The sequence below is a fragment of the Chelonus insularis genome, unplaced genomic scaffold (genome assembly GCF_013357705.1).
Source record: "Chelonus insularis isolate UGA/USDA-ARS -01 unplaced genomic scaffold, ASM1335770v1 contig_324_pilon, whole genome shotgun sequence".
Classification (NCBI taxonomy): Eukaryota; Metazoa; Arthropoda; class Insecta; order Hymenoptera; family Braconidae; genus Chelonus; species Chelonus insularis.
In genome coordinates, this window is record NW_023276494.1 from 1,017,653 (window position 1) to 1,040,453 (window position 22,801).

Genomic DNA, 22,801 nt, shown 5'->3' on the forward strand with positions numbered 1-22,801 from the left:
TGAATAAAAAATCATCTGTAGGTATTTTACTGACTGTCGATAAAGTATGTATTTGTCAAAAAAAACTGCAACATAAGAAGATCAATAATTTTTTTTCAATTTATTTCTTATAAACAAATTTAAATTTATCGATTTAGAAAGTCATTTTTTTATCAGTAACAAATTAAAACGTTTTTCATAACGAAAAAAAAAAAAGTATTAGGTCCCACCGAGATTTGAACTCGGATCGCTGGATTCAAAGTCCAGAGTGCTAACCATTACACCATGGGACCGGTTGAAAAATAAAGTCACAATTATCGTAGTTACTTTTTCTTTCATTTCAACATTACTTCCTTTATCAAGTTCGCAATTAAAATAAATCATAATGGATTATTTATGGTTATTTGATAATATCTAATGATTGATAAATAAAAATAAAATGTTTTTCAAGTATTAAAATATTATTAAATATAAAGATAATTTTTAATTATTCCATTTATAACATAAATACGAACCTTCAAAAATTTGAGCAACTTTGAAAATTGTTTGAAGCGCGGGATTCAACGATAGATGTTGATTTGACTGCGTCCGGTCGCAACGCCGGATAATGAAGATGGCCGCCATCATGGTCTAACAGTGAGCCTCGTTTTTGTGTAAGGTTGGCTAAATTTATTTTTTAAAAATGTCAGACGTAGTTTATGAATATTTAAGATAACGTATGTGACTGTGAAAGACTATAAAACGTTTTTACAAATGCCAATGTTATTAGAGGTGAGTGTTGCTGACTAACGGCTGAAATTCCCGCTCAAGCAACGACGAAGTGATCTGTGTGTTGAGACCGACACGCGCCCAATCGAGGTCTTACTGTCGTTAAACGTTGGATAATCGTGGAACTTTTGTATCAATCAATACTAAAAGTGTAAATTTTTCAATGGAAATTTTTAAGCATCAAATGTAAATTACTTCACATCAGATGCTCATATTCTTTTCTCTGATTTATGGCTTAACACAGTCATCGCGGGCATTTCGAGGTAAACAATGTGACTGATGGTTTTGATGCCGCATGTTCTTCGTGCCATACATTCTTGGACTTATAATCTATTTAATAATATTTTTGTTTGAAAAAAAACTTTAAAAATATTAACTTCATTATTAATAATACGCTTTGATAATTTATACAACTTTTTTAAATAGAGTTTTAAGATAACTAATTTTATTAATTTCAGATTTTAGCATTTTAATAGTAGACAAAGCTAAAAAGTGATGCCTGCTGTGAGCGTTTGTGATCCGGTCGCGGCAGCACTCCGACACTCTTTAGAGGTCGGTCAAACAAAGTCCTCAGAGGATATTTCAATCGCTTTAACCAGTGGGGTATCCAGAATTTTAGATACAGAAATTCAATATGAAGAAGCTGAAGGATATCAATCAACGGTTTTGGATCATCTTAAAGCAAAATATATTGTACTAAGCCTTCCCAATTCTGATCAGTCTGAAAACGGGAAGGCTAAAGAAACTGGAGTTTGTAGAAAAAAATTAGACAACTCCAAAATGACTGGTCCTACTTTACCCGAGCCAAAAGTCACACTTTATCCAGCACACAAAGTTACCCTAGGATGGAAGGGTACATTTCCAGTTGGTGCTGGTATGTTCAATGTTGGAAATACATGTTACCTCAACAGTACCCTCCAGGCACTCTTTCATGTACCGGCTCTTGTTAATTGGTTATTATCTGACACTCACCACAACACTAAATGTGAACAAAACGGTATGTTTTTGCTTACTTTATCATCTTATAGTAATTATACAAGATTAAAGTGTATACAATATATTAATTTTATATTTTATAAAAGGATTGATCAGAAAACAATCATTGTGTTACTGGTGCAAACTTGATAATTTTCTATTATATTTTTTCACAAGACGTATTAAATTAAAAATATAGATACTTTTAATGAGAATTGTTTCTAGCAGGAGGAGGAGAGTGCCTTACGTGTGCAATGGCAAAAACTCTTCAGTTCAGTCACGAAAAATCTGGAAATGCAATTAAACCGTTTTATATTTATAACAAACTTAAATGTAAGTATTATTTAAAGTCAAATAATAATTAAAGTCGTTTAATGAAACTATTAATAACTTGTAATTTCAGCGATATGTAGAACAATGGTACCAGGTCAACAAGAAGATGCTCATGAATTTTTACGTTATTTACTTGAGGGTATGGAACGTGCTTATTTATATCGTCATAAAGCAACAAAGTTAGATAATTATTCAAAAGAAACAACCCCAATTAATCAAATATTTGGCGGCTATATTCGCACAGAAGTTAAGTGTCTTCAATGTCGTCACGTTTCGACAACATTTCAACACTTTCAGGATCTTTTAGTAGATATTCGTAAAGCTGGTTCATTAGATGAAGCACTAACAGCTTATTTTAGTCGAGAACAATTGGATAATAATGATTATAAATGTGAAGCATGCAAAAGAAGAGTTCCAGCAACAAAGCAGTTTAGTTTGGAAAGACCACCGAAAGTTCTTTGCGTCCAACTGAAACGCTTTAGTGTTCTGGGAAGTAAAATTTCTCGTCATATAGGTTTTAAACAAAATGTTGACATGGGACCGTATCTTTGGAGAGAACCTGGTGAATCTCCAAGGAAGCTCAATTACAAACTGATGTCAATAGTAACACATATGGGACCATCAGTGAATTGTGGTCATTATACAGCTGTTGCTCAGGTCTCATCAGGTCAATATTACTCATTTGACGACTCGTGTGTCCGCCCGATCAATCTTTCTAGTGTATTGAGTACCAATGCTTACATAATGATCTTCGAGATGGAGCCCCAATCTCAAAATCAACTGCCAAGTCCTCAAGTAACTAAGCTAAATGGACTAACTAGCGTTAAGACACTTTCAAATGGATCGTTAAAACCAGCGAGTCCAAAGCCTTCAACTTCAGGGCTTCTTACCTCAAACGGAGTATGTAATGGTTCATCGAAAAATCATGATACTGATTCTACGCTTATTGGTCCACAATTACCTCGATCTAAATCTCCGAATAGTCCTCAAACAGCCCAGAAGACTTCAGGTTTTATCGGACCTCAACTACCATCTAAAATAATGGAAAAAAGTCAACCTAGGCTTGTCATGCATATAAAAAATAGTAAAGTTTTAAGTGGAAATAGTTTGGTACCTTATGAAGGTTCAAGCGATGAAGAAGAAAATTCATCAAACTCTAAAAATAATGTTAATCTAAATTCTTCCAATTCGACGAAATCAACATCAACAGTACCTAATGGCATTTTAAAATCTTCTAAAGAATCAACAGAAACTACGAAAGCTCCTGTAGTTACAAAGTCAGAAATCAAATCTGTTAAGCCGGTAAATCAAATACAAACTCAAAAATCTCCAAGTCCTAGTCTCACTCAAAATGGATCATCCAATAGTCCAAGTCAAAAACATCAAAATGGAAAGTCAGAAAGCAGTAGTAAATCTGATAGTAAAGAAACTAATGGTAAAGATAAATGGTATTATCCTATTAAAGTAAAAACTAGTAATTCCGAGGATAAAGTTTCTACAAAAGCTACTAGTAGTATGAATGGTTGGGAAGTGTCAAAAGATGTTCCTTCACCAACTTCTGCAGCTACTCCAAATGGATGGTCCGTAACAGACAACAAGTTAGTATTATTGTTACAGATATTTTTTACTGGTATTTTTTGTCCAGAAATCATCATTTATAATCATAAATTTCATTTAACAAATAACTTTAAATTTTATTTTAATAATTGTAAGACTTGTTGAAAGATTTTTGAGAATTTGAAGAACACATAATAATAATAATAATAATAATAATAATAAATTATCAATAAGAAAATCAAGAAAACTAATAAAAACTTTTCGTTCAATTGAACTTTTCTTTCTTTTTTAGGGAAGAGAAAAAATTCAATCACATAAATTCAAGCTCAACACCAAGTGCAGCAGCACCACGTAATTTCAATGGAACAAATCGCTCTGACACGGTGTCGCAACTTTTCAAGATGTCTCATCGAGGCTATGGAACGTCTTCGGGTCAGTACAGCAACAAAATGATGAAGCCAAGTGTTATAACAACTTCTACCACCATTACTACTTCTACTAACATTAATGTTGCGCCTACTACTACACTTTCCTCAAAATCCATCTCCTTCTCAAGACAATTTAATCCAAGAGAGCGTGGGATCTGCTCTAAAATTATTAGCGCCTCTTCACAAAGATGTAATGCTTGTCGTAAACTGGCTGCCCATAAATCAGGAATCAGTATCAGGATTTAATCTAAGCCTTTAAATCAAAAGCATGCAAGTTCCACGCTGAAGAGACAGGTCTCAGGCGTTTGGATTTCCTAATAAAAATATCTTAAACCTTTAATTAAAAAATCGATTTGCTTTTTGGTGCTGGATGTTTATGATAACGGTCTTCCGTCTTTATCTCAAAATATATAGTATACTATATTGCTTTTGTATGCGACTAGAGTGTTTATTTCACAATGATAATATCTATTGATTGATATTTAAAAATTTATTAATATTAACTCTAAAACAAAAGTTATGTTGCTCTTTTTGAATACTCGTAATTCTTGAACTTATTCGATCAACTTTTTATTAAAAAAAACATTCTTTTCTATCCTTTTAATTTTATAATCTATCTTGAAAAATATAAAATGTTTGATATTATTTTTACATTTTATTAATTAATTTTAATTCAATAACTCTTGGAATATTACACAATTCATTTTTAATGCTTTAATATAACGAGCTGTTCATTAGTTATGAGTGTTCAAAATTAAAATATTTTCAGTTCAAATGTATTTGAATAAAAATTATAGCGATAAAAACCACTGCTTTCGTGTGAATGTTTAGAGTGTTTTCTCTATTAAAACATGCAAAAATTGACTAAATATTTTATTGTGCATTCATGTAAAGGACCTAAAAACCATTCATTTTTTTATTTTTATTTTTTTCTTATCTTTTTCAACAGTTACTAACTGGAATGGAAGCAGAGCACACCTGGATCGTGAGGTAGATGATGAAAGAAGGAAGGAACGTAAACGTCACTTTAATCCTGAAGATGAAGAAATGGATCGAGGTAGAATAAAGAAAATTAAAAATCATCGAAACTACGGAGGACGTTCAAATCCTGGATATAATTCCTTCCAGGAATATCAAAATGGAAAATCTTGGAGTCGATCTAGAGGAAAACATCATCGACGATACGATAATACGAGCAACGGCCGATCACGTCATTTAAATTATAAACAATACCGATACTACAATCATCGTGATGATTGGTATCATAGGTAGGAAGTAATAGTAAATAAACGAAAAAAAAATTCAACAAAATGAAGATTAAATGGCCACGAGGCGTTAAGCAATATTGTTGCTAATAATTATAATACAAGCAAATTTTCGTTGCATTTTTTCAAGCATTAGATATACTTCTAGTGATTAAAAACAACTAATGAGAGAGAATAAGATAATAGGGGAAAGAGTTCCATATGTTATTAATGTTATTGATAATTATTAATTACCAATTTTTACTATTACAATTATTATTACAAATTATTATTATTATTATTATTATTAATATTAATATTGTGGTTATGCTTATTATAGTAGTTACTATTACTCTTTACATATAATAATTATTTTTTCTTTTATCTGCGGTTATTTTTTTAATGTATTTATGTATAAGCATAATTTTCCTCCGTCATAATTATATATATACATATATTTATTGGTTTACTTTTTCAATTAAAAACACTTGATATGTAATACATATTCAATAAAATTCCAATATCGAAGTTTTTATATTTTACGCGATGATGAACGTCGATTTCCGTCCTTCGTTCAATCCTTTTTCCTCAATTACAAAACTAATGATATGGAAACTCATTCCCCTTAATCAATCAATATACATATATATATATATAAATAATTAAATTCTTATACACAAGAACTGAGCTAATCGCATAGAAAAATTTAATTTCACTAGAAAATATTTAACATAATTGTTATTTTTTCATTAAGAATAATAGTATAAATTATCATTAACATGATGAAATTTTAAAATATTTTTTGCCTTTTTTGTGAACAACTGTTACGCGAACATACACATATATTTATAAGTTATTTAATTACATATATTGTACACGTAAACAAAAAAGAGTAAAAACATTAAAAAGAGCAAAAAATAATATTCTTAAATATACGGTAATTGTAAATTACAAAAATTATAAGTAGTTATCTAATCTAATTATCAAGTATTTCTATTAAATATCTCGAAATCCACAAAATAATGAGAAAAAAGCGTAATTAAACACACGAGAAAAATGTTATAATTTTTTTTTTTTTTTTTATTTTATTTTAGTTAGTACTAAAATATAAATAAATATTATCATTAATTGAGTAAATTTAGAATATCCTCAAGAGATCGTATACTTGTAAGATTTGTCCTCATATTTCCCATCCTCGCGCCTTTTTACAATCATTTTTAATGCGAGGAATAGTAATAAGAAAGATGATGATATTACCTCGTTTTAATAATAATCATGCAAACAAATACTAGCCAAATAAAAATGTGGAAATAATAAAATATAGAATAACAACTGTAAACAATTAGAAATTATAAGATTTATTAAATGCAAAGTCATCAATTGGTTCGCTGAAGCATCTTATATTTAATGACATTTATACATATATCTGATAATTATTAATTATTTAATGCAAATATTAATTGGCAATTTTTGAATGAAATTAAAAAGAAAGAAATCCGTAAATGAAAATTGACATGAAGGTATTTTTATTTTTCTCTCTTTCCTTTACACATTTATTGTATTCCAATTCACTTTCTTTTGTTTTTTTTTGTTTCGATCTAGTTTATTCTATTCTATAGCTTCTTTGACTTATGATAAAAATGACGGAAGAAGTTGAATATAATCTTGATGATGTGATCATCATTGCTGATCAAGAAAGTCTAATTGAATCATTAATAAAAAACGTAAGTTACTTTTATACACTTTGATTTAAAACTTTTGTAAACGTTTTATCATTTAGTTAGGAATCTTACAAACTGAAGCTCGTCACTGTGTATTAATTGAATCCGAATTTGAGTCAAACTTTTATCACGTTAAAGAAATTACAAGCCATTTATCAAGTAAATTAGAAGCTTTATCTAGAATAGCTGAAAAACTTGATAATGATAGGAAAAATGCAACACTTCAATTTGTCGAAAAAATTCATCGATCTTGGTATCTCATGACCAAAAAGGTATTAAGTTTAAGAATCGCTACAATTTTTCATTTATTCATTCAAATATGTTTTTGTATTTGAATCTAAAATACAATTATCAGCTAATTATATCAGTTACTTAAATTCTTTTAGTTAAGTGAAGAACATGCAGGATTTTTTGTTGCCAGCCGAACAGTTTATGGAGTAGCATTGACAAGACTACTATCAAAAATAAAGAAAGAAGTTTCTGCTATGAATGTATCGTTAAAAATTGGCGAATTGGTTTATGATGAAAGTTATTTAATAAAAGGGTACATGTATTTTAATGAATTGACAAAACTATTAAAGACTCTTGAAGGCTGTGACGAAAAGGTCCAGCAGTATTTGATGGTTTCAAAATTGATTAAACACTTAGAAGAATTGGATTCAATCATAAATCAATTTGCAAATAATATCAATTTGTTATCTTCCAATGGAAATGAATGTAAAGCATTTTTATATGTCTCTCAACTGTTAACTGGTGAACTCCTTGGATGGGATACAATTGATCCGAAAATAGTTTTAAATGAGAATGCTCTTAGGAAGCCAGTATTTATTACAAGAAACAATCGTCGAACACAGTTAAAAAGTTTACGCCATTTACCGCTATTTCATTAATTAGTTTTGAATTGAGTTATTTATATAAATGTGCTTATTCGTTAGTAAATAAGACACTCAAACCTTAGATGATCAATTTTTTATATTTAAAATTCATTAGTTATTCGATTGTTAATTAATAATAAGCCTTTGATAAATTTATAATATGTTACACAATTTAATAGTCTTCAAAATTTACAAATAATTATTATACAAATACCTGCAGTATTATTTTTCTTCTCTTTTCTTTTTTGAATATCTAGAAATATCTTAATGAATGTCATTTTTTAACGAGGACTAGATTTTAAAAAATACCCTCGAGATTCGGGAGCACTGTTGGAGCACCTAGTTTTAGTGTAAGATCACGACGACGCATAAATTCTGGAGGAATGATTTGTGGTTTTTCTGGTGGTCTTGGTTGCGGTAACTCATAATTTGTTGCAACCGGGGCCCATCCTTTTTCATTCAGACATTTATAACAACGTTTAGTTTCTCCCAGGCATTGAGAATGAAATCCATGACCACAATCGAAGAAAACGGTGTAATCAGTGCATTGAATTAAAATTCGCCGACAAACTGGACAAATACTAGAATTACTGGCACATGCTCTTCCTGCATCCCTAAAAATGATTTAAATCAAGTTTTAATATCAATTTTATTGAAATAATTTTTTCTTGTAATATAATATCGTGGTTTTAATTAAAAAATTATTCAATATTTAATTAAATTATATTTAAAAAATTTTTTTTCCATTTTTGGAGCAGTTAAACTCAATCATTGTTATCAGCTTCATTCCTATCATGTATCATATATGATAAAATTATTTCTGCTTCTACTATCATATTAAATTTGATAAATATTATTTAGCTATACATTAAATAATATTTATTAAAATAAAATTATATTAATTTTGATTAATTACCTGAGATTTTTTTTAAGTGTCTGATGAAGCTCCAAACTTACTAATCTGGCAGTAGTTTCCACTAAAACTTGTTCATATCTAGAATGAGTCAAAACACCAGTCAAAAGTTGTCTTATATCGCCGATAGTACCGGAGGTAGCCAACGGATGTTTCAAAATTCTTTCCAAAACCACAGACAAAGCAGTGGTACCACTGAGGGCTTCAAGAACGACTTTGAGTAATTTTCCACGAAGTCTTTCAACTTTTTGGCTACTATCATTTGCATGCGGTTGAAGGGCGGTTACTACAAGAGGCATCCAATCTAAATTTCCTGCAGACCTTCGGCACAATCTTGAAATTTGTATGGTAGCATAAACTATTTCATCATCAGGAATATCTTGTTCATAATAAATTGCTAATTGTTTCTTTAAATTATTTAATAATAAATCAAAAGCTTCCTGATAATTGCCCATTTTTTCCAGCATCAACGCTTCAGCTTCTTCATGCTTCGCTTCTCTAACAATATTTAAAGCTTCATCGAGCCGACATCCATGAGAACCATTCATATGATTTACAACTCTCTCAGGTTCATACCGACACATCAGAACTAAAAATCTCTCCAAATGTTGTACAGTCAGCTCCAATTTTATATCTTCATCTTCCTTAAACTGGTTAATGTAGTAAAGTGCTGATAACAGTGCATATTCGAGGCTCGGATTATCATTCAGTCTTTGAAGGATAGCATTGAGTTTTCCCGGACATCTCCGTGCTATAAAAGTAGCTATTCTATCAGCATCAATTGCTATCAAGGTAGCCGCATGTGCACATATAACTGAACTAAATGCAACAGATGAAAGCTGATCTAACCAAGGCCAAACTTCATGCTGTCTATAGACATCAGAAACAATACATCTACAAACGGAAATCCAATCATCACGAGCAGTATAAATAACTTCAGCAATTTTTAGAAAATTTACTCGTTGAGTAAGATTTAAAAGTGTATTATCCGTGATTCCACTTAATTTTTTTGCATTGAGTAATTGAAGAATCGCATTTTCTCGTTCCAATCTTTGATCTCGTGTAATAGTCGCTATACTTTCAAAGCAGAGTATTTCCACAAGTTTATTTAAAGCACTTGTTTCAAGACTAACAGTTCCCCCGGCAACTTCATTGGCAGTAAATACTAATACTGCAGCTTTCTGATTAATTTCCAGGTAATCAGGACTTTCAGGACTTACTGGAGTTGAAGTCATAACAATAGTAAGTAAAATGTCAACAATTCTCTGTCGCTGACGAAAACCCATTTCAGTTTTAAATTCAGGTTCTTCAAATGCCATAGCTATCACATCTAGAAAGCCACGAGCATCAAAACGTAAAAGAGTTCTAAGGTATGGATACTGTCTCTCATTATCCGCTGCAAGACTGGAATGTTGAGAAAGAAGTGCACGAAGAACTTCAGCTTTAGCTCGTTGTGGCTGTCCTTCAGGTAATTCTCCTCTCGGAAAACCTCTGCCAGCTAAGCAACAACTGGTATAAACTAGAAGAGCATTTCCAAGTCTTATACAGTCTCTAGGAAGAGTATCTTTATTATTTATTAAAGCAATCTGTAAAACTGGTATTAGTTGATGAATAGGAGCAGTATAATCACTAAGAGCAGAAGTTTGAAGATGAATTAAAGCTTCCCATAGACATTTCGATCGACAGACTGTTGTTACTTGGTGCATGTCTAAACAGTCGACATCAAGGAGTACTACTATAGTCTGTAAAGCTTCCATTCTTTCTTCCTTATCATATAAAGTAACTAATTGTTGAGCTATCAGCGGTGGTAACCGAGGTGGAAGACTTCCATCAAGTAGAGGTCCTTCAAGTGCACGTAAATAACATGCTTTTAATACTGGAGTCTCTGAAACGAGGTCCCAAAGTGGCCCAAATAATAAATGAGTATTTTCTAATTGTACTGCATAATCAACACACGTTGAAATAATTTCACTTTCAGTAAAACTATCCGAAGTTCGTACTAACTCCTGCATGTACTGCATAAGAACTTCACTAGTTTTAATAAATGTCATTCTTTTACGCACTTTTTTTAACCCACTTAAGCCAACTACAGCTTTTCCTTTATCTTGATAAAATGAAAGTCCTAGTGCAAGAGCTTCTGGAAAGCGTTTTTGTAAAGTTAGATATCTTAAACGCTCAGACCAAGTTCTAATAAATACAACATGGAGCCTTCGTGTACCCAAAAGAAGAAGTTGATGACCATAAGTGATTACTGTATTATAACAAGCACGTTCTCCAGCTAAAGCCATTGCTTTGGAGACATTTCCTCCAGTAGAAAGCCCTTTAAAGTGACTGGATGCATATGAAATTCCTACTGGACTCATATCAATTGTCTCTAAGTCTTCTTGAGTTCTTACATCAATCAAATGCAGTCTTTCATGAGTATCTAACACTGCCAAAGATCTAGTATTAAACCATTTGAGATTGCTGATAGTGTAAGATAATGTCATTCTCCTTAATGGAGATAATCTAACTCGTGATCCTGCTTCTGAACATACTTGATAGAAATGCACTGTTGTATCTCTTGCTAGAGCTAAAACTGGATCAATGACTCTTGATGCATCAGGGGCCTGAATTACTACTAACTGCCAAGAAACTTGTGGAGGTGCTGTGGTTGGTCCTGTTAAAGGATGGGTGAGCACGACACGCATTCTAGGTCTAATACAGACAACTAAAACTTTAGATAATGTTGCAAGAGCTATCAAAACGTAATTTTTTAAAGGATGCCGAGGTAAATTATTTAAAAGTAATGGCTCCATTGTACAAACTTCACCCCTTGAACCACTAAAAAGACATTTGCTGTCACAGCCTCTTACTCCCATTACTCTAGTGAAATTAAGTTCAAATACTGAGCCTCCACTATCACTACATAATGCCAAAGTTGGTAAATCTGTAAATTTAACATGTAAAACAGCTGTTCCTGGTGGATGAACCTCAGTTAATGTTCTTAAAACTTTTCCATTTGAACTATCAATCATTAAAATATGTCCTCTTGCAAATCCTGCTAATAATCTTGTTCCATCATAATTAAATCCTAATGCTGACACTGATCCTTGATGTCTAGCTTCTTGATTACACCATCTCAAAGTTTGTTTCGAATCAAATGTCAATAATAATCCATGACTAGTTCCTATTACTAACATATCTCCTCCTGCCGCAATAGCACTAGCAAGACCGGCATTTACCTTCTCACTTGCTGATTTAATTTGCGATGTGATTCCTCGCATTATTGCATGTTTTAGTATTACTCCAGATAATGAAAGTTCAGGATTTCGAGTTAATGGCTTATTTAAAGAATTTAACGATAACAAACTACCAACACTAGTGGTTTCACTACCATCAACGGCGTCTGTTGATGCTTGATAAATATCTAACTCTGTTCCTGAAAGAGATCCACAATCTGGTTCTGTTAGAATGCTTTCTAAGGTGGGAAGTTTGTCCACTGCTGGTATTGCATACTCAGCATCATCCAGCTGCAATAAATAAAACTATTATCATGAAAGGAGCAAAAGTTTATTGTTGAATAATGTTCAAAAATAACCTTAAGTGGACGATTATTTATTTTGATTGGAATTATGAAATAGGCATGGAAAATGGATGGTTTTTTAGGTTGGAGCGAATATGATTTTGTACCTCTTCAATGTCAAGGCTGATTGCCTCAGTGGCGAGATTCTCTTGAGATCCGACATTAGACTCAAATCCATTCTCAGCCATTTTTAATTCTACCTGTCATTCTACAGCTGATACATGACAACTAAACAATATCTTATCAGTATATTATCATATTAACTTGCTTTAGTAAGTATTTATTTAAGCCATATTTTCTATACGTTTTATAAATTAAGAGAACGATATTTACAACATTTTATTTATGATTGTATTTTTTTTTAGTTGTACATATTTAATAGATTTGATAAAAAATCATAATTTCATGAAACAAGGTGTCAATTTAATTATTTTATTGTGTTTGAAATACGCCATTTTGTTTATGATAATTAAAGATGGAGCTAGGAGTGGTATTGAGCAATTCAAATTGTAAAAAAATGTACTCATATGCATGTTGATGTGTATCTAATTAAAACTTTTTATTTTCATTTTACTAATAATTCTCTTAATAATTATCATATATATATATATATATATATATATATATATATATATATCTTTAAAGTAATATTAAAAAAAAAAATTACAAAATTAATCATTTCAAAGAAAAAAAAATACTTATTTTACTATGAACATTTTTATTAACAATGGCAGCAATAATCGAAAAAAAATTTTCATCATAAATGTATGTTATTAAAATATATCTTCATTATTGTTAACACATAAATACGAGGCTGTTATAACTTAACACTACGATATTTAATCACTGTTGTAATGCAAATTAATTTCATACATATTTTGGATAAATTAACAAAATATTTACTAATTGATAATTCCATATAGTAATTAAGCAATAAAAGAACTAGAGCCAGAATAATTTTTTTTTCTATACCGTTAGATTTATAGTTGATAAAAATTTTTCAAAATTATTGGCCAAACTGTTTTGGTAATCATTAAGTTTAGCAAATTTTAATAATTCTATATTTTGGCTTTTAAAAGCACTTTCAAGTAAACTTTTAGAATTATCAAGATTTTCAATATCTTTTTTAGAGTATATATAATTTGATGGTTCAAAAAATTTCGACTTGTAGCATGAATAATTATTATATGAAAGTATGAGAGACCTTAAACAATATGCTAAAAACCTACGGTGATACCAGAGTGATTCATGTCCAGGAAATGAACTGATGAGATTTTGATTAAAAATACTATCTTCTATCCAATAAGATAATGCAACAATAACTCGTTCATAATGAACTTCATCTTTATTATTTGAAGTTTTTCCATGAAGCATATCTACAGTTTTATGATTCAAATTTTTGTATGAACAAGAAATATCATTATACTTTTGTAATTCTTCCTTAATGTATGTAGAAATTATCTCTGAACGTTGAATCAAATGATCAGATGTTAGAAAAATATTTGACTCACTTGATTCTGTATCAAAAAGGAATCTTTTAAGTAAAAATTGTCTGTAAGAAAGCCCTCCATAATCAGATATATGCTGCCTGCACCATTTTTCAGACGATGCCCATTCAGATATAAGAAACTGATGGAAATTTTCAGGTATTGCAGTTTTATAAGTTAATACTATATATTGCCGATGGTTCCAAGCGTGATAATTATTTGAATATCGATCGGCAGAAGTAGTTGCAACATTTATTTCTTCTTGCAATAATAATTCAATATTAGCATGTGAATGTTCTTGATTAAGTAATAAATTTATAAGTAATCGTCGGTAAGAAAATGCTTCAAAACATTTTGTATTACGATAGAGTACGAGTTTTGTAAAACGGAGCTCTTGTTCAATATCAAGACGTTCATTGCGGACTAGCTCTTTTCTCATATTCCAAAAAGTATTAGCATCAGGATTGAGAAGAAGTACACCAAGTAACCATCGTGCTACTATTTCTGGATCTTCACGCCGAAGTTTATTTCGTCGGAGTTCCATCAAATGAGTATAAACATAACAGTAGAGAGGGTGAACACACCATGAAGCAAGCCCAAGATTGTTATTTTCATGGTATACAGGAGATTTATTTCCATGATCGTTGGCAAAAACTATTTCAAAACTTTGTCTGAGATAAAAAATACGTTAATATAATTTTTAATTATAAAAGAATTTTCAGTTCAAACAATTGATAAAAACTTACAAACATTCATTTTTCTTTAGAATATTTTCAATATCAAAGAGTATTTTTTCAGCAGCTGGAAAAAAATCTTCTTGCATTGCAAAGCCAATTTTGTTTTATGTATTGAATTTATTTACTGTCTCGTTAAATCAACGACATACTAAGTACCACTTCCTTGTACTCTCAATTAATTATGAATTCACTTGGCTTTTCTGTAAAACAAGCATGTGCTGACTTTTTTATAGACTGAAACATAAGTTTATATAGATTATATTTTTTTTTTAAATAATTGTATATAATTTTCCAAATCTAACCTAAAACACGTATGCTTCAAATAATGAAAATAAATAAATAATTTATAATAATAATTGTTTAATTGATTAGTAGATATTGGTAAAAATCGTACAAAAATAAATAAATTAAAGAATATCATAATAATCAAAACTCATAAGTTAAAAAAAAAGTTGCTTTCTTTTGGAGTTATTGCCAAAATTTTGACATGTGTTAGAGTTATATATCGTGGATGAACATTCTAAAATGAACTTATTTTAATTCACTATATGTCATCATTATAACAATAATAATGATAATCAATGATTTGAAATATAAATTATATGGTGTAATAAACGATAAATGTTATAATAAATACCTATCTCTTGTCTGATAATTTCTGATGTCTGCTCTGGTTTGCCATATTTTTTGTTTAGAATAACATATAGTATAGTCAGACAAGAAGAAGAGAGTTTCGGATAGGTTAAGCATGGACTCTAACACATCACTACAATGTTTTTACTCTAAACTCTTTTTCATGTCATAAGTATGTAGCACATGAGAAGTAAAAATTCGCGTTAAGGTAACTTTAGGGAGAAAATATTTTTTATTACTAAAATTTCATATATTTTGTTGAACTAAATCATTGATTTACCTACATTAAAGATGGAATGGAAAAAAGAATATTTAAAGAGATTCTAATTTTGTTTCTTAATGAAATAAAAATTTTTTTTATTTTTAATAAATTTTTTCATCGTTAGTACAATGGACATACATTCTGCATATTCAAGAATTATTAAATAACTATATCAGTAAAAATCAGTAAACGATTATTGAAGCAGTATATGTAATTTTTACCAATTTAAAATTTAATTTTTATCTTTATCTTTATCCTTGTCTTTTTCCTGAGACTTATCCTTACTTTGCTGTAGAGAATTAACTGCCTGTCGCACTGCTTCTGATTGAGGATCAACACCAGGAAGGCTTTCCAGAACCGTTTGTAAAAATGTAGGATCTGACATGACAGCAACATAATCATCTTCTACTTCCATAGCTTCTTCTTTTTGTGGTTCAAAATCTTCTGCAAATATTAAATGCAATTATTTAATAAATACAAAAACAATACAAATTTACATAAATACAAATTTACTTACGTTGATCTTGCATAGACATTTGCATTGCAAAAGCAATTTGCTCTTCTTCTGTCATATGAGCAAAATCTGGAGCATTACTTGAATTTGAACCAGAATTGGCCGGTTTAGCAGCTTCCTCTGAACCTTCAAGAGACATAGCTAATGCACGTTTCAGCATAACTTCATCATTTGGTGCTTCCTTGACGGTTTCAGATTGCGTTGATGCAGAGTCTCGAATTTGAGCACGACGAGCTTCATCTTCTTGCCGTTGACGTTGTTCTTCCATAGAAACTCTTAAAGCCTACAATTCATTCCAAATTTATTTAATCTCTTAATAATAGTTTTTAAGATAATCAAACGACATTTTACAGAATAATAAAATTTTTTTATCATACCAGTGCTAACTCTGGATCTTCATTGGGATCAACGCCAAATTCAAAAGCAGTACCGCTCATTCCTGTTCCACCCATGCCATCTTCACCTTGGATAATTGGTGATGAAATCAAAGCATCAGACAAATGAGGACCAGGAGGCACAGTTACTAAATGACTTCCTGTTCCATCTTTGCCATTTAACGCATTCACAAATGCTGTTAAAATATCATTGTTAATGGCTTCTTCACCGAAACTAATAATATCAACATTGACTTTCTCCTTCTTCAATCGTTTGGCCAATTTTACAAGCTCTTTATCATCTAACAAAATAGGACTTCCAACAAATGCTACAATTCGCATTTTATGATTTTTTCCTTGTCGATGTTTAAGTGCTAACTGTAAAAAAATTCAAATTTATTTCACCAAAAATTTTAATTGGTAAAAAGCGTCAAGTATATGAATAAAATATACTTACGTGTGCAATTCTGATGCCAGTTATTAAATTAAGATTACCATTTGGTTGTACTTGATGCAACTTTGATAGAATACGTCCAACATCACTTGTTAACGTGGCTAATACTTCGACACTGTAAAATTAAACAAAATAATTATATCAATTTTTTCAGATAATTTATTTAATATACTTACTTTGCAAGTGTAATTAATCCAACATTATTTTCCGCGTTGGAACGAGTTTTGGAGTGACATACTAAGTTGACTGCATCTAGCTGAGCTTGAAGTCTTGTTGGAAGAAAATCGCCATTTCTCATATAATCACTATTGTCCACACTGAAATCAATTATTTAATTAAACAATAGTAAACTTGAAAAATTTAAAGAATACAGGTTAAGATGTGTTCTTATTCAGCTTCCCTTTTATGTTTGTACCCAAAAACGTACACTAAATTTTTCAAGAGAAAAAGCTGTTTTAAATGTAACTTTTATTATAATTCGTAATATTAATTAATGTCAAGAATTATGTTTGAAAAGAAAATTAAATAGAAAGATACATGATTTCTTTATAAAATAATAAAATGTAAATAGAAGGATATCTGTGTTATTGAATTATGGTTAATTTGATTTAGTTCTCAATGAAGACTATATCATTTAATAATAATAATGAAAATATAAATTTTATTAGTAAATTTTTGTGAATCTAAAAAAATTACAAATAAAAGAGGAAAGTTATAAATAAATAAAATGTATTTTACCAAATCATTGTACTTTCCAGCACCATCTTGGATTTTGTTAGATTCTGACGATTTAGTCCGATTCTACAGTCAAACTGCAATTCATATCCCCTTTAGACTACGGTGAATCGCGCATGATCTTCAAAATGAAGTCAGACGTAACAACGTCAAATGTGTTGCTGAAACATGGTTGGTAAAGTTAAATTAATATGAAATTGCAAAGTCTTATTGAAACATGGCTATTTTCGCCAAAGTAGTTTCAAGACATATTTTTTGCCAGTAAAACTATACATTGAATAGTGGTTGGATATTTTTTTTGTTGATTTTCCTTTTTATTTCAACTAAATATTAAATAAACGTCAACTTAAAACGTCATTGTAAAAAAAATTTGCAACAATGTCACCAGAACCAGTTCATCCTGAAGGAATTGAACAAAATACTGAAGCTTCTTTGATCTTAAGGTTCGATGATTTAATTGAAGACAATGCGATGAGTGAAAATGATAACATGGAATCTATGATGATGGGATATGTACCACTTTCGGAATCAATAGCAGACAATGATAATAGTGATGACAGTAATAACGATGACGATGATGATATGAACAGCAACAGTGACAAAGAGGTTTGTTCACTACATCCAATTAAATTTATATTTTTATAAACCATCACTTCTTCAATGTATAGTATGAAATTATGATATAATATAATAATATTTTTCATTTTATTGCATTTAATTGAAACTGTTAATTTGTATCTGAACGAATAAATACATATATAATTTTTAGATAGATGAAATGAGCGGTCATATAAATTCAACCAGATTGTTTTCTCATCTTCATCCAAATTTAGAAACATCTCAAATTCGAACACCAATGTCTAATAGATCATCAATTGATTTAGACACAAATAAAATAAATCAAGTCATGTTAATTATGTCAAAATTTTCTCTACCAACAACAGCAATTCCGACATGGGCTACTGTGGTTTCAGAAGATGAATGGAAAAATCGACTTATTAATAGGATTAAAGAAATCAAAACTAAACAAGAGGATTAAATTTTAATTATGTAATATTAGGAAATAATAAATCATTGATATTTTTGAAAAGTTATTTTAATTTTTTGATCTTGGATTGAGTTTGTTTTTGTTAGTATGCAAGATAATATTATTAAATTTACAATTTGTAATTATACTTATTAAGAATTAAACTAATGTCTTTTAAGCTCATTTTATCGACAATAAAATTATTTAAAAATAATTTATTTTGTAAGAGTGAATTTGTATTTAATTTTTTGGTGAAATTATTACTTTCTTAAAAGATTCATTCATTCTTTCCCGCCTTTTGAAGTTGATGCTTCAACGCTACCTATTGGTAAGATTTTAAATGTGATGAAAACATAACCTTTTTCATCAATCCGTAGTACATTGACATAGTGAAAATTGAATAAAATTTATTACATTGGCTCATACATAATCATTGAAATTTTTTTCCAACTAAATTAAATCTTTTTTTTAGTTAATCATGACTAATTCTGAACATGATATTTCTTGGGCTTTAAAACTTCTTGAACGTGAGCCGGATCTTGAAGAAAATATTGTAACGAAATATTTTCATGTAGGATTATGTACATTAACTGGAGCAAGTGCACCTGCATTGGCTAATTATCTTTACAAAAGACCATTATCAGCTGGTATTTTTTATACTTTAATGTTATTATATCACTTTAGATCTTTGTTGCACTGATCAAAAAAATTTATATGATTCTCATTGATAATAGGCATATCTCTATCATCATTACATTAATGTATTTTGTCATACACAAATTTAGGAATACAGAACATCATAATTTTCGGAATAGTAGGAGGACTAGTGGGTGCATATCTCAAAGCACGTGAAGTTGATATTTTGGCTACTAGGGATGCTAAAATGCGACATTATATTACATTACATCCAGAAGATTTTCCTCCACCCGGTTAGTTGATATAAAACTTTTTTATGAAATTTTATTTTTTTAAATAATTACAACAAAACGTAATTATTTTAGTTGTTATTCACGTGAATCAATCATAATTTATATTTTATTTTTTATAATAAGTGTTAGAGTTTATTTTTTATTATAAGTATGTTTTCATTATTTAATATGATCTATTGTTTTACAGAACGTAAAAAGTATGCAGATCTTTTCTTGCCTTGGGATCCAGTACGCTAAATGCAGTTAAATTTAAATGATAAGTAGAACATTGGAATTTTTTTATTAACGCATTATTGTATAACAAAATCTTAAAAAAGGTTTACAATCGTAAATATTATTAGTGAGTGTACATATATTCTCAGATTGCGCTAGTTCATTTATATTGTTATAATATGGTACATTAAATATTGATGTTTATATACATCGACTTAATTAAAGAAGTTGCTTTACTTGACTTCTGGATTATAATTATCATTGTTCAGACCTGACCCTTTTGCGTCTCCTATCCAAGGGTACTTGTTAGGACATTCTATGCATGTTTCCAGGTAACTGAAAATATTATTATCATTAATATCAATATTATACCTAAGTACATTCAAGTACAATTTTTTACAATCGATTTCTTTCGATTAATAAAACATAATCTAAAATAAATTAATCAAATAAATCATTACCGCGTTGTCGTAAAATTCAACTCAGGAGGTTTAAAACTAAGAGCACATTTATTAGGATTAAGGCAAGGTGGACCTGGATCATTTTCAACTCTATTACAGTCCCAGCCTCTAAAAGTATTCAAAGCTTTCAGTGGTGTAGGATCAGTTATCCATCTTAATGCTTGTGTAGCTGTTACAAAGTATACATCATGTCTGAAATAAGAAAATATTTTCTATCATTAATTCATAAAACTTATCAACTCCAAAAGACAAGAATAAAGCGTACAATGTTACAGCCCAATCTAAGAATTTTGCTAGACCTCTTTCTAATTCTTTAATTTGGAACCAATTAGTATGAAAAGGCATCATATATGGAGCACGATTCGTTAAATAATATCGATTAAAATCTTCTTTCAGCCATTCGAAAACTTCTTTTGGGTTATGATTATGAAGAACACATTGATCTAAATAAGGACAATGTCCTCCTTCGTAACTTTCTACATAATGAGCATTTAGAGGTAGTTCCCAAATTCCTGGAAATGACTTTGTTGGACAAGTACCAACTTTACAGTCATGAGGAATTTTATAGTCGAGAGTATATGGCCATATGGGTACTTTTGAAGGAGCCACACCAATGCTGCTGTCATAAATATAACCAAAGTCCTCCATAACTTGATATTGTGCATTACGACCAGGTTTAAGATAAGGAGCTCGCATTCCATTAACTTCATTCATACTGATATTAGCAAAATGTTTCAAGATTTCTCTCATTCCTATCATTTCGCCTACCCATTCTTCATAACCTTTGTCTTCAAGACCTTTTTGTAATCTGAAGCAAAAGTGACAATTTTTTTTAGATATTTAAATATTTATTAATAAATAAATAATTTTCACTTACGATATAGTTTCAGTTGCTATTTCATGACCATCATGAGCAAGGCTTTGTACCATATTATAGTTACAATATTCGTGAGAAATAAAAAATGTTCCTTTGAGAGGACATTTATTAGGATTTAAGCGATTATTATCATTGAAAATTTTTTGATAATGATCGAAATTATTGTGATTAATTGCACCATCGAAAGTCATTATAATCATTTGAGGAACCTAATAAGTAAACAATTAAAAATTATTTTGATAAACATTTCGTATAAATATTAATCTTGACATATTTCATTTACTAACGTCCTTTGGATCAAGTCGTCCAGGAATAATCGTTCCATCACGAGAACAAAAGCATTCAGGTAAATGACATTCAGTTTGATTACATTTAGTAGCTGTATCTGTTGATGGCTCTGTCACTGGAGAAGGAGCTGTAAATCAAACAATGTCTACATAGTAAAACGAAAATATTTTTAATTACTTCTAAATATTTATAATATTTTTCCTATAAATTTATAGTTCAAATTGACTTACTTGTAGGTATAGGTCCACACCTTGCTTCACTTCTAAATGTACAAAATTTACTTATGTCATCAAAATGCAATCCTGATGGACATCTGTTTAAATAAGGATATCCATCTACACACTTTGAAAACGTATAATTAATTAAAATTTCTATTGTTGTATAATGATGATTTATAAGTATAATAATAATTGTTAAATAACTTACTTGATAAAATCTTCTACATGTGGCTGGATCAGCAAAGTTTCCATTGCCTTGTTCTTCAGGACATTTGAATTCTTCATCTTTCTTTTCATCTTCTTTTTTATTCTTTTGTCCACTAACTATAAATGAATTGATATTTTAAGAAAAGGTATATACATATTCTATATTATGATACAGTAAAAATATTCTCGCATATGGAAAAAAAAATGGTAGAAAATATTATTTAATTTTATAAAATATATTAAAACTCTTTTTATCCGGAAAAAAACTTATTGCATTAACAAAAATTGCATCATTAAATTAAGAATAATCGTTATTTAGAAAGTCATTATTTAACATAATTATAACTGAATATAAAAGAAATATAAAAATGTTATTTCTTACCAGAAAAAACCGTTATAAAGAATAAAAATATTATTCGATGTATTTTCATTACTACGTGTAAAGTATGAACTGATTTAATTCAAAGAATGTAATATAAATTGATTAATTTACATATATTCAACTAATTTAAAGGAATTTTCGAAAGTTATTTAATCCTAATATACTAAAAATTGTATTTCACAATATTAAAAATGCAATTTTTACTTTTTTTATAAATTGAGTACTAGAACATAACTTCTACTCCGACTAAGATTTTATTACTACTACTTTGTTGGAAGAGTCAACATCGAAAGGCATCGCTTGTTCGTTGTCTACTTTCTATCTGTCAGACATACTAACTGCGAGCCGCTACGTATAAGAAAGAAAAAGGTTCGTTTGTGAATGCTTGATAAATTTTTTATTTTATCATTTAACCATTCTTCAATTTTGTATACTTATTATAGATGTATTTTAATCATTTCCCACAGTTACAATTTAATATTTCAAATTTATTCTTATAATATAATATTTTAAATAAGTTATAAAATATAATATTTTATTTTGTTATAAAATAATATTACAATGTTTGCATTGATTGTAACATTTAAAGCTTTTCGATGTGAACTAAACTTTAAGAAAAAAATATTAGGAGAAGTATAAATATCT

General features: G+C 29.6%; 8 protein-coding genes and 1 non-coding gene across 12 annotated transcripts; 4 read left to right on the forward strand and 5 right to left on the reverse strand.

Annotated features, from left to right (window-relative positions):
* Positions 1–200: 200 nt before the first annotated feature.
* TRNAQ-UUG (transfer RNA glutamine (anticodon UUG)) lies at positions 201–272 on the reverse strand. Its single transcript has one exon. It is a non-coding gene; the product is annotated as a tRNA-Gln (tRNA).
* Positions 273–577: 305 nt separating this feature from the next.
* scny (scrawny) lies at positions 578–6,777 on the forward strand. Of its 3 annotated transcripts, none has more exons than XM_035081531.1 (6): positions 578–1,010; positions 1,206–1,744; positions 1,951–2,055; positions 2,126–3,653; positions 3,905–4,044; positions 4,990–6,777. In XM_035081531.1, exons 2-6 carry the CDS (start codon positions 1,243–1,245, stop codon positions 5,310–5,312), a joined length of 2,598 nt encoding a protein of 865 aa, XP_034937422.1. In that variant the 5' UTR covers positions 578–1,010; positions 1,206–1,242; the 3' UTR covers positions 5,313–6,777. The 3 variants fall into 3 exon arrangements, with proteins under 3 accessions (XP_034937422.1, XP_034937423.1, XP_034937424.1); XM_035081532.1 differs by having other exon boundaries at positions 578–750; XM_035081533.1 differs by having other exon boundaries at positions 579–637.
* Positions 6,778–6,924: 147 nt separating this feature from the next.
* Positions 6,925–7,923, forward strand: LOC118065878 (uncharacterized). Its single transcript, XM_035081437.1, has 3 exons — positions 6,925–7,008; positions 7,065–7,277; positions 7,392–7,923. Exons 1-3 carry the CDS (start codon positions 6,925–6,927, stop codon positions 7,893–7,895), a joined length of 801 nt encoding a protein of 266 aa, XP_034937328.1. The 3' UTR covers positions 7,896–7,923.
* A 229-nt stretch (positions 7,924–8,152) lies between these two features.
* On the reverse strand, positions 8,153–12,729 carry Vps8 (vacuolar protein sorting 8). The gene is made up of 3 exons (XM_035081534.1): positions 12,466–12,729; positions 8,797–12,305; positions 8,153–8,494 (listed from the first exon to the last, which is right to left on the reverse strand). The coding sequence occupies exons 1-3, from the start codon at positions 12,544–12,546 to the stop codon at positions 8,179–8,181; spliced, it is 3,906 nt and encodes a 1,301-aa protein (XP_034937425.1). The 5' UTR covers positions 12,547–12,729; the 3' UTR covers positions 8,153–8,178.
* Positions 12,730–13,166: 437 nt separating this feature from the next.
* Positions 13,167–15,397, reverse strand: temp (protein prenyltransferase alpha subunit repeat-containing protein tempura). Of its 2 annotated transcripts, none has more exons than XM_035081468.1 (3): positions 15,220–15,397; positions 14,592–14,782; positions 13,167–14,516 (listed from the first exon to the last, which is right to left on the reverse strand). In XM_035081468.1, the coding sequence occupies exons 2-3, from the start codon at positions 14,666–14,668 to the stop codon at positions 13,325–13,327; spliced, it is 1,269 nt and encodes a 422-aa protein (XP_034937359.1). In that variant the 5' UTR covers positions 14,669–14,782; positions 15,220–15,397; the 3' UTR covers positions 13,167–13,324. The 2 variants fall into 2 exon arrangements, with proteins under 2 accessions (XP_034937359.1, XP_034937358.1); XM_035081467.1 differs by having other exon boundaries at positions 14,592–14,816.
* A 154-nt stretch (positions 15,398–15,551) lies between these two features.
* Rpn10 (regulatory particle non-ATPase 10) lies at positions 15,552–17,734 on the reverse strand. Its single transcript, XM_035081469.1, has 6 exons — positions 17,558–17,734; positions 16,996–17,136; positions 16,823–16,934; positions 16,369–16,743; positions 15,995–16,274; positions 15,552–15,921 (listed from the first exon to the last, which is right to left on the reverse strand). Exons 1-6 carry the CDS (start codon positions 17,581–17,583, stop codon positions 15,710–15,712), a joined length of 1,146 nt encoding a protein of 381 aa, XP_034937360.1. The 5' UTR covers positions 17,584–17,734; the 3' UTR covers positions 15,552–15,709.
* A 45-nt stretch (positions 17,735–17,779) lies between these two features.
* LOC118065898 (mediator of RNA polymerase II transcription subunit 13) lies at positions 17,780–18,644 on the forward strand. The gene is made up of 2 exons (XM_035081471.1): positions 17,780–18,160; positions 18,324–18,644. The coding sequence occupies exons 1-2, from the start codon at positions 17,933–17,935 to the stop codon at positions 18,591–18,593; spliced, it is 498 nt and encodes a 165-aa protein (XP_034937362.1). The 5' UTR covers positions 17,780–17,932; the 3' UTR covers positions 18,594–18,644.
* A 297-nt stretch (positions 18,645–18,941) lies between these two features.
* Positions 18,942–19,947, forward strand: ND-B14.5B (NADH dehydrogenase (ubiquinone) B14.5 B subunit). Its single transcript, XM_035081574.1, has 3 exons — positions 18,942–19,228; positions 19,367–19,510; positions 19,698–19,947. The coding sequence occupies exons 1-3, from the start codon at positions 19,060–19,062 to the stop codon at positions 19,745–19,747; spliced, it is 363 nt and encodes a 120-aa protein (XP_034937465.1). The 5' UTR covers positions 18,942–19,059; the 3' UTR covers positions 19,748–19,947.
* Cda4 (chitin deacetylase Cda4) lies at positions 19,845–22,477 on the reverse strand. The gene is made up of 8 exons (XM_035081573.1): positions 22,157–22,477; positions 21,776–21,891; positions 21,580–21,691; positions 21,349–21,476; positions 21,062–21,270; positions 20,450–20,992; positions 20,185–20,376; positions 19,845–20,059 (listed from the first exon to the last, which is right to left on the reverse strand). Exons 1-8 carry the CDS (start codon positions 22,203–22,205, stop codon positions 19,957–19,959), a joined length of 1,452 nt encoding a protein of 483 aa, XP_034937464.1. The 5' UTR covers positions 22,206–22,477; the 3' UTR covers positions 19,845–19,956.
* Between the last annotated feature and the right edge of the window lie 324 nt (positions 22,478–22,801).

Bases quoted from the DNA above. Each gene is read 5' to 3' on its own strand.
- scny (XM_035081531.1), top strand. From the start codon at position 1,243: ATGCCTGCTGTGAGCGTTTGTGATCCGGTCGCGGCAGCACTCCGACAC. The intron at 1,745-1,950 runs GTATGTTTTTGC...TGTTTCTAGCAG, and splicing joins CACTAAATGTGAACAAAACG to GAGGAGGAGAGTGCCTTACG. The intron at 2,056-2,125 runs GTAAGTATTATT...TTGTAATTTCAG, and splicing joins TATTTATAACAAACTTAAAT to CGATATGTAGAACAATGGTA.
- LOC118065878 (XM_035081437.1), top strand. From the start codon at position 6,925: ATGACGGAAGAAGTTGAATATAATCTTGATGATGTGATCATCATTGCT. The intron at 7,009-7,064 runs GTAAGTTACTTT...TTTATCATTTAG, and splicing joins TTGAATCATTAATAAAAAAC to TTAGGAATCTTACAAACTGA. The intron at 7,278-7,391 runs GTATTAAGTTTA...AAATTCTTTTAG, and splicing joins GGTATCTCATGACCAAAAAG to TTAAGTGAAGAACATGCAGG.
- Vps8 (XM_035081534.1), bottom strand. From the start codon at position 12,546: ATGGCTGAGAATGGATTTGAGTCTAATGTCGGATCTCAAGAGAATCTC. The intron at 12,306-12,465 runs GTACAAAATCAT...TATTTATTGCAG, and splicing joins TCAGCCTTGACATTGAAGAG to CTGGATGATGCTGAGTATGC. The intron at 8,495-8,796 runs GTAATTAATCAA...AATCATTTTTAG, and splicing joins ACACTTAAAAAAAATCTCAG to GGATGCAGGAAGAGCATGTG.
- temp (XM_035081468.1), bottom strand. From the start codon at position 14,668: ATGCAAGAAGATTTTTTTCCAGCTGCTGAAAAAATACTCTTTGATATT. The intron at 14,517-14,591 runs GTAAGTTTTTAT...TTTTTATCTCAG, and splicing joins CTAAAGAAAAATGAATGTTT to ACAAAGTTTTGAAATAGTTT.
- Rpn10 (XM_035081469.1), bottom strand. From the start codon at position 17,583: ATGGTGCTGGAAAGTACAATGATTTG. The intron at 17,137-17,557 runs GTAAAATACATT...AATTGATTTCAG, and splicing joins CTGGAAAGTACAATGATTTG to TGTGGACAATAGTGATTATA. The intron at 15,922-15,994 runs GTAAGTAAATTT...TAATATTTGCAG, and splicing joins AATGTCTATGCAAGATCAAC to AAGATTTTGAACCACAAAAA.
- LOC118065898 (XM_035081471.1), top strand. From the start codon at position 17,933: ATGTCACCAGAACCAGTTCATCCTGAAGGAATTGAACAAAATACTGAA. The intron at 18,161-18,323 runs GTTTGTTCACTA...TATAATTTTTAG, and splicing joins ACAGCAACAGTGACAAAGAG to ATAGATGAAATGAGCGGTCA.
- ND-B14.5B (XM_035081574.1), top strand. From the start codon at position 19,060: ATGACTAATTCTGAACATGATATTTCTTGGGCTTTAAAACTTCTTGAA. The intron at 19,229-19,366 runs GTATTTTTTATA...ACACAAATTTAG, and splicing joins CAAAAGACCATTATCAGCTG to GAATACAGAACATCATAATT. The intron at 19,511-19,697 runs GTTAGTTGATAT...ATTGTTTTACAG, and splicing joins AGAAGATTTTCCTCCACCCG to AACGTAAAAAGTATGCAGAT.
- Cda4 (XM_035081573.1), bottom strand. From the start codon at position 22,205: ATGAAAATACATCGAATAATATTTTTATTCTTTATAACGGTTTTTTCT. The intron at 21,477-21,579 runs GTAAGTCAATTT...TTTGATTTACAG, and splicing joins GTGTGGACCTATACCTACAA to CTCCTTCTCCAGTGACAGAG. The intron at 20,993-21,061 runs GTAAGTGAAAAT...CTTTTGCTTCAG, and splicing joins ATAGCAACTGAAACTATATC to ATTACAAAAAGGTCTTGAAG.